The sequence below is a fragment of the Hibiscus syriacus genome, unplaced genomic scaffold, assembly GCF_006381635.1.
Source record: "Hibiscus syriacus cultivar Baekdansim isolate YM2019G1 unplaced genomic scaffold, ASM638163v2 tig00111403_pilon, whole genome shotgun sequence".
NCBI lineage: Eukaryota > Viridiplantae > Streptophyta > Magnoliopsida > Malvales > Malvaceae > Hibiscus > Hibiscus syriacus.
In genome coordinates this window covers 1,030,475-1,043,260 of record NW_024063083.1, presented here as the reverse complement: position 1 = coordinate 1,043,260, position 12,786 = coordinate 1,030,475, and the positions used below count along the sequence as shown (strand labels likewise).

Below are 12,786 nucleotides of genomic sequence, written 5' to 3'. Positions count from 1 at the left end.
TGCCCAGCCCTTTGAAAAGGTTTCGTCTAAGCATTCACTTGTCTCTGCAGTACAACACTGTGAAATTAACCCTAAATAGTATGGTCTATAAAAACCAAATGAAACATCATTATTCAGTTTGAATTTAGCATCAGCATGTTCCATAGTAAAATGGGCATAATGAGGAATTAGAAATCGTCATTGGGCTCTGGAGGAGCCTTGTTTAGATCAGGAAGCATCGCCAAGGTCTTGTGCAGCTTCACCACTTTGGCAGGGAACATCACCGTATTGTAAACACTTAGTGCCTGCTTCAAGCTTTCATCTTCAACCCTGGAGAAGAAATACCTGTCGATCCACATGCTGGTAAGATGATTCATCGATGGAATCACCAGCTTCTCCACCTTTAAAGCACAAAGAGCCTGAAACATCATCAGGTACCTACATTGTCACCACACCTTTTCCATTGGTTTGATAATATTACCATATTATAGTTTGATTTCATTACCGATTCAACGCAGTTCTCCAGGACGCGAGCCATCCCTTGACGCCTATATTTACCACGGGTTCCAATGAAGGGCATCTCAGCTAACATTTTCCCATGCACCCTAATCTTGGAGTTGGACATCACTCTTGTGTACTCATCTGAACCACTCAATGGCTGATCTCTGCGTTGGATTAGAGTCCATGAAAGGCCATCACGAAGATCATTTCGAACTCCAAGAAAAGACTGTAACCCTTCATAAATCTATTGAAAAACCAATTTTAATCACTTCAGAACACGATGGTGGAAAATGGGTAGCTTTTGGATTCAAGACTAATGATTACCTTCCTGCAACTTTTTCCACAGAACAAGGCAGCTGGAGGGTTCATGAGATCCAGCCTTTCTCCTCCACACCTGCCATGATCTGTAAAATTGGTTTCAAGTTAAGAATCCAAAAGTTTAAATCCTATCATAGAATTGGGTTAAATTAAGTACTAAATTGTACATACATAGCTTTTCACATTGGGCGCACTTCTTTAAAATGCCATTAGCAGTGCCACAGTACTTGCAGACACAATAAAAGCATAGCCAGTCACCTTGGGGAATACTCTGCCAACCCAATTAAAAAAAAAAACATAAATCAAACACCAAGTCAAATAATTATGTGAGCAAAATGGTTCCTTTTTTCAATTACCTCCATGAAAATACACTTGGGATGAAATGTTGAGGGACATTTTTCACAGCAAACCAAATCCCCTCCATCAGCACAAATCATACAAGCATCATCGTTCTTATCGGTAGCTTTCGGTGCAGGCTTAATGTTGTTGAATTTGCGCTTTTCTTCTTCTTGCTTGTCCTCCCAAGCTTCAATTTGGCAATCCAACAAGGAAAGCTGAGAGCCTGCTAAAACTATATGCTGATAAGGCTTTTTGGTTTTCCTCCCTGCATGAACCTCAAACTCTCCCACTGTAACCAGTACAGAACAGCAACTGCATAAAATCCCTTCCCTGTCAACTTTCCCTTCTCCAAGTATATTTCCAGACAGCGAATCGACATACCAGACCACTTCATTTTCCAAAACTATGCCCAAGCTTATCAACCAAGACAGCACAGTTCTCTTGGTTATTGGTAAATCAGACACTTGAGAAAATTTAGTCCTTTTCCTACGCCTGTGTCTCTCTATCAGCCCTCGCCTATGTTCTTCCCCATCAGCACTCGACCTTGAACGACGGCTAGACCGTTTCCTCTCCATGTTCCCGCTAGAATTTTCACCTTCAGAGCCTGGTAACCGAATACCAGAAGCCCTTGGCACTGACCTCCTTGGAGGTCTAGCTGGTGTCCTAAAGTCAGGGTCCGAATTATAGCTCTCCTCATCGGATCCACTTGATCCCAAATAAGTACCCCTGCTGTTCAGAAAGGTCCTGCTCCTGAAATTATATGCCATGATCTTTGGAAACCTTGGAAACTGCACTGATTAGTTAGCTGTCTGAATCTGGAAAATGAAGAAAACTTGACTCAAAATAGAAACCATAAGATTTCCATGCAAACAAAGAATCAAATCATTTCAAGTTTGTACCATGTTCTGATTATTGCTTGATTTGTTTCCATTTTAAGCTTTATTTTGGTTAATTTTCATTACAGTAATCTTCCTGGTTAATTTTATTACACACAAAAGAATATATCAGATGGCATTTCAACATGTTTCTATACATTAATTAACAATAAACTAATATTAACTAGTAATTTTGTAGTTTAAGTTTGTCCTAGTTTTTTTTTATGTTAAAAGAACTATTTCAATATTCATTGTAATAATATTTTTTTAATAGTAAGTGGTTATTACAAGATAGTATATGTTCATAATCTTTCTTAACCATCAACAACGCACACACACCCTGTAGACACATCTACTCTCAAATCCAAAACTTCTAAGGAGAGCATCATTCCTCTTGATTGTTAAAGTCACTTGATAGGTTTATATTCATTTATATTCATTGTACATTTTGTTTCCCAAAAAAAACATATGCAAAATCCATTTAAATTAACTGAAGTCAAAAGTTTTATTTATATTGTGACAACATTTTAGGCAAATATTGATTACATCAAAAATAATGTACATGAGATATAAATATCAATATACAATATATAGATTATTAACATATCAAAATTAATCATATTTTAAATACAATTATAACAAAATATACAAATATATGTATTTTTTTTAAACTTTAAAATTAAAGGTCTCCCTAAAATCTATAATTTTAGACTCATAATTATATGTATTATAAAATATATGTACAAATTATATAATTACAATATATGTATTATAAAATTTAAAAAAGTATAAATATATATACACAATATATGTATTATAAAATTTAAAAAATTATATAATTATAGACTCAAAATTGGTTCTCCCTAAAATCTCGAGTTCTCGACTTCCTTCTATGCAGATGTTATTATTCCAAAAGTATTTTTTTGTAAGGAATTATTAAATAAAGAAAAAAATAAAAATATTATACTGAAAGTTAATTAAAAAAATTTAAAGATTTGAAATCATATGGAAAAAAAATATTTTTGGGGTTTATTTTTTAGGTTTTGGAACACCACTATTGGATCTTTAATCTTTTCACTTCACTTTAAAATTTCTTCAAACAAAAAAATTAACTATAGAGATCATATCTTTAATTTATTAAATTATAAAAATAATAATAAATTTTATTTTAATGGCAAATGTAAAAGGGAATACCTTCTATTTCTTAAAATGAGCTATTTTTTCGCCGGAAATTTGAACTCGCAAGCGATTTTCTTCACTTCGACGAACAAATTAACAAACCTGCCATTTTTTTGAACAACAAAATTTACAAGTTAAGAAAATAAAAATAAAATTTTTTAAATAAATGAAAATTTAAAATAATAATAATAAAATTGTACAAATTCAAGATTTCAGAAGACATGATTTACCTCAACAGATGAAAAATTGAGTTCGAGTTTGAGAAGAATCTCCCTAAGAAAAAACCTTTTTAGCTACTTTATCACACTTTATCACTGAAGACCAACACGAGGCAATAACGTTACACTGCATGCAACAATATAGTGCAAAGTGTTTCACTTTTACTAAATGGTAGGAAAAATCCTAAAAGAAAACTTCGACCACTTTTAATAATAATTTCGATAATTTTATAGAAATTATCGCCGTCTCTAAGAGAAATTAAACTCCTAAAGAAAAAAAAAGAAATCTCAATTAATGTCGTTATAATTTTTAGTTTTATAGGTAGGGTTAGCGGATTTTAACAAAAAAAAACTGCCGCCATTCGAAAATAAAACTAAACTCTTAAAAAGAATAAATTATTTTATTTAATTTAATAAAAATTTTAAAATTATAAAGTTGAATTTAAACTATGAGACATTTTTAGGCACATTAATTAGATTTTAAAATATTAAATTAATTTTCATTATTAAAATTAGAGGAGGAAATGAGATTACAAAGACTTGAAGCTGACTATTTGTGTCAACAGACAATTATTTTACTATTATAATTGAAACTTTATTGGTAATTATTTTTTTAACATTTTCAGTTGTGATTCTATTATGGTATTTATTTTTTAAAAATAAATTTACACATACTTTATATAGATAATATTATTCAAATTCGGGGTTACCAAATACAACATATTACCCTATATCAAATGCAACTCTTTAAATTATAATGGCAATTAATTTTTAAAAAAGATAAAACATGTAAGAAATATTTTACATTTATTAGTTAAAAAATTGAATTTTAAAATTAAACTCTTTTTTCTTGAAATATTATGACAATTATGTCATTCTCCTCTTAATTTAGTGCACAGTTATAAAACATTTACTTCTATGGAAGGGAATTTAATTTTGTTTGGCTTTTTTTTTTCTAAATTAGCTTGTAATAAAACATATTTTTTTATACTAATAGAAAAAATATTTGAAATATGGTATTATCCAGCTGTAATAATTATATTTTTCATATATAGAATTTATCAATAAATTAGTTACTATAACCAAATTTCCATTTATGGAAAATTTAAAATTTTACCATAAATGACTTTATTGAATTACTAATTTTAATTTTTTTAATGGTCTAAGATGATTTCAAGGTAATATCCGCTCAAAAATTTTCTTAGACATTGATAATACATACACAACTTGCCGACGTAGAGTTGCTCGAATCTGAAATCTCTAAAAAAAGATAATACTTCCTCCAATCATTGAGATAACTTAATATTTTAATTAAAAAATATTAACATGTTGAAAGGCATCACTTTAGCATTATAAAAATATTATTGACAAGGGTTTTTGGTTTTCCTCCCTGCATGAACCTCAAACTCGCCCAATGTAATCAGAGGAAAACAAACATCAATTGCACCATCTTAAAATGTTAGTAATTATAATTATAATTATTTTATCTGGGTAAATGTTTTAGAGATATTTAGACTAATTTGAGATTGTTAGATGAATGAAAATAGACAACTGAGATTAACGATAGAAAATGAGAAGATATTCATTGAAAAAATAAACATGAAAAAATCTCAATCGTCCATTTCCACTCATCCAACAATCATAAATCAATGTAAAACTAAAAGTTTTTTACATTGTGTAATAGATCCTAATCAATATAGAGGCGGTGTCGAGTTACATGGTGTACAACTATAAATTTTTACACTGATTTAGGATATTTAGATGAATAAAAATAAATGATTGAGATTAACAACAATAAAAAATGAGAAGATATTCACTTGATAAAAAAACAATGAGATAATCTCATTTGTCCATTTACACTCATCCAACTATCCAAAATCAATGTAAAACTAAGATTTTTTTTACATTATGTGAAAGTCATTCTCGTATCGCTACTCATTCTCCTTTTCATGCTCGGATTTAACATCTACATTGTTCCTAAGTAGCATTTCACTCGTATTTGGACATTGTCTAGTGACATGTTCCCTTCGAGACATTTAAAGCACCTGATGTCTCTAGTGCAATTTGGCATAGCTTCAACTCTTTCTTTAATTAGATTTCCACTAGTGTTTCTACGGTAATTTACATTTTGGAGGTTAAATTAACCTTGGGGTGAACTACATATTTAGTATTTAATTATCATTTTTGTTTTTTTATTTACTTCATTATATTTTTAAATCGTATATAATACTATATTTTGGTTTCATTTTGGTCACCCACTGTTAAAAAATTAACATAATTGTTAACGTGTTATTTTTTATATATTTTTTGAATGATGATATGACATTATCTTATGGTAACATATCAACATCACTATTAATTTTTTAATGGCATGTGATCAAAATGAAACCAAAATTAAATGTTGAGTATGATTTAAAAAAAATAGATTCTACACCCTTAACAGAACAAAAGTGATAGTTATGGTACTAAACTGTAGTTTACCCTTAACCTTATTAATATGGATTCTAACAAGAATATAAAATAAGAAGAAAAAGAAAGAAAAGAAAAAAAGAAAGGGTAATTTACATCCTAAATAATTGAACTTAACTTCATCTTTTTTTCACGAGTCAAACGACTCCGGTAGTTAAAGAGATGATTGTTATTTCTAGAGATATCGAATACGAACACAACGTCTAAGAGGTGTTTTAACGTTCATTGTCAGGTGGTTGAGATTCTTTAGAACAAATATTATTTTGTAGTCATCTCATACTAATAAAAATATTAATTAAATTATTAATAAACATTTTTTTAACAATTATATGTGAAAAATATTATGTAAAAGTGTTAAATTAAGTTTTCTTTAATAAGGATTATTTAATGATATTAGTATTAGTATGGTGAGCGTTTGATCGAATTGAGTCAAAAATTTTCGAGTTATTTGAGTTGAGAAATCTTATTTCATAACTCAAGTTTTATTTGAATTTTTTTCGAGTCGTGTTTATAAAATTCGAGTTGTGTTGTCCGGGTTTTTGTTTATATTTAATTGCAAATATTTATAATATTATGATACTAATTGATTCTAATTTAAACGATTTTCTATAATCATGTATAATACATATATATTTTCTCACATATTTTTCATACGTGAAATACATATATCAAAATCGAGATACTTGATTTAAATTTAAAATCAATCCACTAATTAATAAAAAATAGTTATATGAGTTATTATTCAAATTATTCGAGTTTTATTTTATAATTTAACTCAAATTTAATTATCTTTTTAAATCAAATCGAATTTATGAAATTAGTATTCAAGCTAATTCGAGTTAAGTTTGTGGTCTACCCAAATAGGAACAAAAGAATACACGGATTCGGGATTCCATAAATTACAAAAGTAAAGGCGCCAAGTAATATCCCGGGAAATTTGAAAATCGCAAAAACAAAAATGAATAATAAAAAAAAAACTTTACCTCTTCTCAAAGAACGGAGATGAGGAGAGAATTTTAATGGAGGATTTCAATTCTGAGGTATGGATGATTGCTTTCTTCAACAATTTCAACTTCATGGCAAATCTCATTTTCTGTTTGGTTCATAAGAAAATGTTGCAAAATAAAGATGTTGTAGCGACTAATTTCTCCCTTGCTGTTAATTTCATTTTTCTAACCCATTACTTATTTATTGTTATATTAGATTCCAGGTTCTTCATGCTCCATTCCTTCTGGTTAGTATTTCTTATCTCCAAAGAAAATTTTGAGCTTTAATTTCATTCAAGAACGATTTTAACTTCCCACCCCCCTTTTAAACCAGAACCTCCTGATATAAGGAACTGGTTTTCATCTTACAAGTATGATTCTTTTGTCTTGGATACATGCGAGAATTTCGGAGGAATGTTTTCGGAAGAAAGGGAAAGCGACAAATATGATTTGGAAATTGGTGAAATTAACAGAGGAAAAGAAGAAAAAGTTAATGGGTATGAAGAAATTGGAAATGCTGATGAACGTGACAACTTTAACACTAAGGAGGTAAAAGTTTCATTTGATTTTACATCTTCTTCTGGGCCAACCTGGGTTTTCTTGAATAGCATGTTTATTTATCCCAAGTTAAGAGAATTTTAGCTAGTGAATAGCTCATAGTTCTTCATATCTCATAGTGTTTTTTTTTGGTGGGTTCAGGATTCATTGCACTCCCTTTCAGTCCTTTCTGGTATGTTTCAATGCCACTTTTCTTTGTGTGTGTTGAGATTTTAGAGTGTTTAAATTGTGTTTTGCTAATGAAAAGAATTTAGGAAAGCGAATTAAGACGAGAAGTTGGATTCAGTGCTTAATATAAGCATGTAAAGAAAGTGAATTTGGTTTATGTTTTCATGTTCTCTCAGAGCCTTCAGATATCAGAAAATGGTTTTCAAGCTATGTGTACGAATCTCCTCTGTTGGATACCAATGATTGTTTCAAAAGTCGCGACTCTAGAGAAAGTGAAGGTGAGAAACATGAACTTGTCAATGGAGAAAGCATCAACGATGAATTTGTTAATTCGGATCAATTTCAAGAGGACGCCTCTCACAAGATTTTCTCAGCTAAATTGGTGAAATGCAGTAGTTCTTTAGTAGATGTGCAGAGTGATTCAGACCCTCTCTTTTCTGGTTTGTATAAACTTGTAGTATTCTTCAATTTCCAGAAATAAAGCTTTGTGATTATGTTAAATGTTGTAATGTTTGTTTGTGTTTCTTCTTTCAGAACCTCTAGATATTGGAAATTGGTTCCCAGACTATGTGTATGAGTCACCTGTCTTGGATACCAATGATGAACTTCAAGATAGTCTCTCTAAAGAAACACTATCTAGTCAGGATAATTTCAAGTCAACAGAAACTAAATGTAGAGATGAAGTGGTTATTAATAAGAAGATACGCTCAAATGGATTTGGGAAATGTAACAGCTACAGTCCCATTAGACATGATGAGCAAGAAAATAAGTCTGCTAGTAAGGTAATTTTGGGGTCTTCATTTGTATTTCTTTCGCTCTAGTTCTTGCTCCTTTCCTAAGTTTATTCTCTCGAGTTTTGTTAAATACACATATCAAAGGAATCCATTTATCTTTTCATGTTGGTATTACAGGGTTCGCATTGGTTTGTAGTTAAGGAAAACCTTTCTTGGCAAGTTGATGTGTTTTCTGAGAAGAATTTGGAACCAAACATGGAATTCAAACAGGAGCTAAATAGCAGCATCTATGGTGGATATTCCCTATCTGAACTTAATAGGGCTGAATCTCAATCACTGGATTCTTCAAAGAAGTTGATAGATAGGAAGAGTAGCTTCAGAAAGAGCTCAGAAACTAAAGTTCGAACTGACAAAGTTGATTTGAGAAAAACAAGCCATGGAAGCAATGAAAAAGAAAAAGTTGCTGGAAAAGATAATGCAGAAAATGGTTTTATCACAACAAGAAAGAACAAGTTTGAAAGAACAAATGATGAAAATTCGCAGAGAGGAGCAGGAGGGATTTTGTTACAGTGTTCAAGGAAAACTGGAGATGGCGAAAAGGGTAATGGCGTTATGAAAAGGAAGGTATTGGCAGAAACAACCAATGGGCGGCAGTGTGAGGCAATGGCAATGGAGATCACTGGAAAATGGCGTTGTCCTCAGAAAAGCAAGACTCTGCGCGGCCCTCCATTGAAGCAGCTTCGACTTGAACGATGGGATCACAGGGTGTGACACTAGTGGAAATTCCACATTAACAGAAATGTTGTTCCAAGTAAAATAAAGATGTATAATCGTTTCTTAAGCAATAACAATATTTTAATGGTGGAAACTATTTCCCTTTTTATTTAGTAAGCTTTATTTCCTTCTATTGAATATAGTGGAGAGAATGTATAATGAAAGGCTTGGATTTGATTATATATTTGTTAACCATTTGCTCAAGATTAACTACAACAGGATGAGATTAGAAATGCTAAACTTATTAATCAACAACCATTTCAAGTAAATGATTAAAGTTTATTAGAAGTACTTGTATATATGTATAATGGGTTCTTTTAACGTTCGAGTTCACCAATGCCCTAACGACGATCATGGATCTAAAATTTTAGGTAAACTGTAGTAGTCATAGGTTCGCAGCTAGAGGATGACGGATTGCTAGCTGAGTTTCGAGATGAGCTGGAGTTGGTGCGTAAGGTAAAGGAAGTTTAGAGGTTTGATTGAGTCAAAACATATCAAGTGCAACGTTCGTTTGTCAAGGATCTTGTACAAGGATATAGATTTGGTGGTTTGATCCATAATTTAATTGAAGAGATTAATTTCCGTACGAAGGTCCCATGAGTCGAATTTGAGTTCAACCGAATGAAAAATTTGTCATACGATTTCAAAAAAAAAATCAGTAATTAGTTTTGCAAGTGTGAAAAGAGAAGAATGTTTGAGGTTAGGACTTGTCATCTTCAAATAAACCGAACGTGTGGCGCCATAACCGGAGCCGACCCATTCACTTTTCTCCTCCTCTTCGGAGACCCGTTCTCTGATCCGGAGGATGACGGCTCAGGTAACGCCCTCTTTGACGTTACCCTCACTAGGTCAAGCTCCCCGGAGTTCACCCTCAACGGAAAATTCAGCAAAGCCCTCGACCCACGTATCCTGTAAGCTGCTTTATCATAAGCCAATGCTGCATCCTCCACCGTCTCAAAGGTACCTAACCAAACCCGAGCCCCATTCTTAGCCGGGTCCCTTATCTCAGCTGCGAACTTCCCCCACGGCCTCTGCCTCACTCCTCTGTAGTGCCTCGCTTTGTGTGGATCAGCCGTCTCTGCTTGCGGCTCCGGTTTAATGGGAGGTAAATTCATTGAAGAGTTGTCGGAATGTGCCCATCCGACGGTCAAAGCATCTCGGATGAACCCGAAAACGAGCATGTTCTCGGAATCGTTTTCTTTAAGAGGGAGGTCACCCCGGGTTTCGGTCAAACAAGGGTACAAGCGGCTGAAGCTTGAGCTCCGGAAAAACATGGGGGGAGTGGTGGTAGTGGTAGAATCGGAATTCTGATGACTCGCCGAGTAAGTGACGCCGAATTGACTCCAACATGGCTAAATCGGAATCATTGCTGCTGCTGCTCGAATACATCTCCATAAGACCATAACGAAAACAGTTAAATCTCAAGTAACTTAATAATTCCTGGGATTTGGGGCTCGTTTTGTTTGAAGGAAGAACGAATGAATCAAGGATTAAAAGGGATGAATTCTGAGAAATTAGGAGTCTGAATCTTTGCATGGCTATGAGAAAAGGGGTTTATATTGGAAGTTAGATACATGAATTTGGAATTTTATACCTTTTTTATTATAATAATGGTGGGATATTTATTTATTAAATTTTTTAGAGTAAAGTACACAAATGATCCTCCAATTATAGAATATTATTTTGTTGTGTCCCTTGACTATTAAAAGTTACAAAATGATCCCCAACTATAAGATGTTTTCTTGAGTCCCCCGACTATTAAAAGTTATAAAATAGTCACCCAACTATTCATATATTCCAAAATCGTCATTTTTTTGTTAAAAAATGATGTTCGTCTGAGTTGAACGTTAACCTGCTGATTGAGATATAATAAAATCATATTTTAATGATATTTGCTGACCCCACTGTTGCTTTTAAACACTGGCTCGTCAACATAATATTTCAAACATTGGATCGACGACATAATATAAAGAGAGGTTTGATCCATAAAATACAATTAAAATGATTATATGATCATATTTATCATATCTCAATCAACGTGTTAACGTCAGTCTCAGACGACCGCCTTTTTTAATGAGAAAATACAGTTTTGAACATATGAATAGTCAAGCGACCATTTTTTAACTTTCAATCGTCAGAGGACTCAACAAAGTAACATCCTATAGTTGGGGGATTATTTTGTAACTTTTAATAGTTATAGAACTCAATAAAGCAATGCCTTATAATTGGGGGACCATTTGTGTACTTTATCCAATTTTTTATTTTACTAATATAGCTATTTGAAATTTCATTTTAAGACACGTGATATATATATATATATATTGAAATTGTTGTTGATTCACCTTCAAAATTCATGATGTAATCTAGTTGTCGGTTGTCGGTTTTGCAGGCCTTATTGTCCACTTGCACGGCTGCTAATCGCCGAGTACAAATATCTTTTATTAAATACTAATTAAACAAGATTTAATCAATCCATTTTTTAACTTTTAGAAAATAATTGAAGATTGGGTGGCTTTAAGAGCTTAAATCTAATCATTTGCACACATTTGTTACATCTTGCTTTTTAAGGATTATTAAATCAAACATATTATAGTTTATACATAATGTTAAAATTAGTCTCCGACGTTTATTAAAATAATTATTTTGATTATTATTATTATTTTAGAAGTATTTTGACTTTCAACGTTTCATTTTAGGGTAAAGATATTTTTCTATAGATGAAAATAATTAGTTAACACACGATTAATATTCTAAAATAAGATCATTTTTACCCTAAAACTAAAAGTTAAAGGCTAAAATACTCAAAAAATAAGGGTTAAAGTAATTATTTAATCAAATGATAAGGGCCTTTTTATCCTAAATACAATATCTATGGCTAAAATACTCTAAAAAAAAATAAAAACTAAAAAATTATTTTAACAAATGTTTGGGGGACTTATTTTGATATTATTCCTACAATTTAATAAACAAATGTTACATAAGAAAATAAGGGTAAAGTACACAAAGACGTTATTATGTTAAAAACCCCAAATAATTAATTATTTGAAAAAAATAATTCAAAAGCATTTTTTAGAAAAATAACCCTAATAAATTCTTTTTAATAGAAAAATGACCACCAAATCTTGTGTTTTGCAAAAAGCAATTACGACATCTTATTTTACGAAACACGAGTTCCATGCATTTATAGTGTCCTTTATCCAAAATTTAAATGAAGTTATCTGAAAAGTTGATGGATCTTGCGTTTTACAAAACGTGAGGTCTTTAAAATGTGTTTTGTAGAACGCGAGATAGTCCTACGTAGATAGTTTTGAGGTTATTTTTCTAAATAATGTTGTTTAAGGAATATTTTTCCAAATAATTAATTATTGAGGGCTTTTTTTACATAATATTGTCGTGCACAAATGGTCCTGACTATATGATACTGCTTTATTGATTTCTCTTACTGTTAAAAGTTACAAAATGATCCTCGAATATAGTAAGTTGCTTTGTTGAGTCCCTCGACTATTAAATGTTACAAAATGATCACCCTACCATTCATTATTGTTGGGATTTTCAGAAGCTCGATTCGACAACCGGAACGGTTTGCAAAGAGGGGTCGGAACGGTTTTTGAGTTTAGGGAGTAAGGAGATTGAAAGATAGAAAATTGCATAGTGATTTAGAGTGGTTCGACTTTCTAAACCAAAGTCT

The 12,786-nt window shown here is 31.7% G+C and overlaps 2 protein-coding genes and 1 pseudogene across 2 annotated transcripts; 1 reads left to right on the top strand and 2 right to left on the bottom strand.

The window, feature by feature from the left end:
* Positions 1-167: 167 nt before the first annotated feature.
* Positions 168-1,904, bottom strand: LOC120162733 (increased DNA methylation 1-like). Its single transcript, XM_039172817.1, has 5 exons — positions 1,155-1,904; positions 970-1,069; positions 805-884; positions 485-724; positions 168-398 (listed from the first exon to the last, which is right to left on the bottom strand). Exons 1-5 carry the CDS (start codon positions 1,902-1,904, stop codon positions 168-170), a joined length of 1,401 nt encoding a protein of 466 aa, XP_039028748.1.
* Positions 1,905-6,887: 4,983 nt separating this feature from the next.
* Positions 6,888-9,095, top strand: LOC120162732. The gene is made up of 7 exons (XM_039172816.1): positions 6,888-6,918; positions 7,082-7,112; positions 7,199-7,413; positions 7,564-7,594; positions 7,767-8,030; positions 8,125-8,372; positions 8,502-9,095. The coding sequence occupies exons 1-7, from the start codon at positions 6,898-6,900 to the stop codon at positions 9,093-9,095; spliced, it is 1,404 nt and encodes a 467-aa protein (XP_039028747.1). The 5' UTR covers positions 6,888-6,897.
* A 719-nt stretch (positions 9,096-9,814) lies between these two features.
* LOC120162730 lies at positions 9,815-10,514 on the bottom strand (annotated as a pseudogene).
* Positions 10,515-12,786: the final 2,272 nt, after the last annotated feature.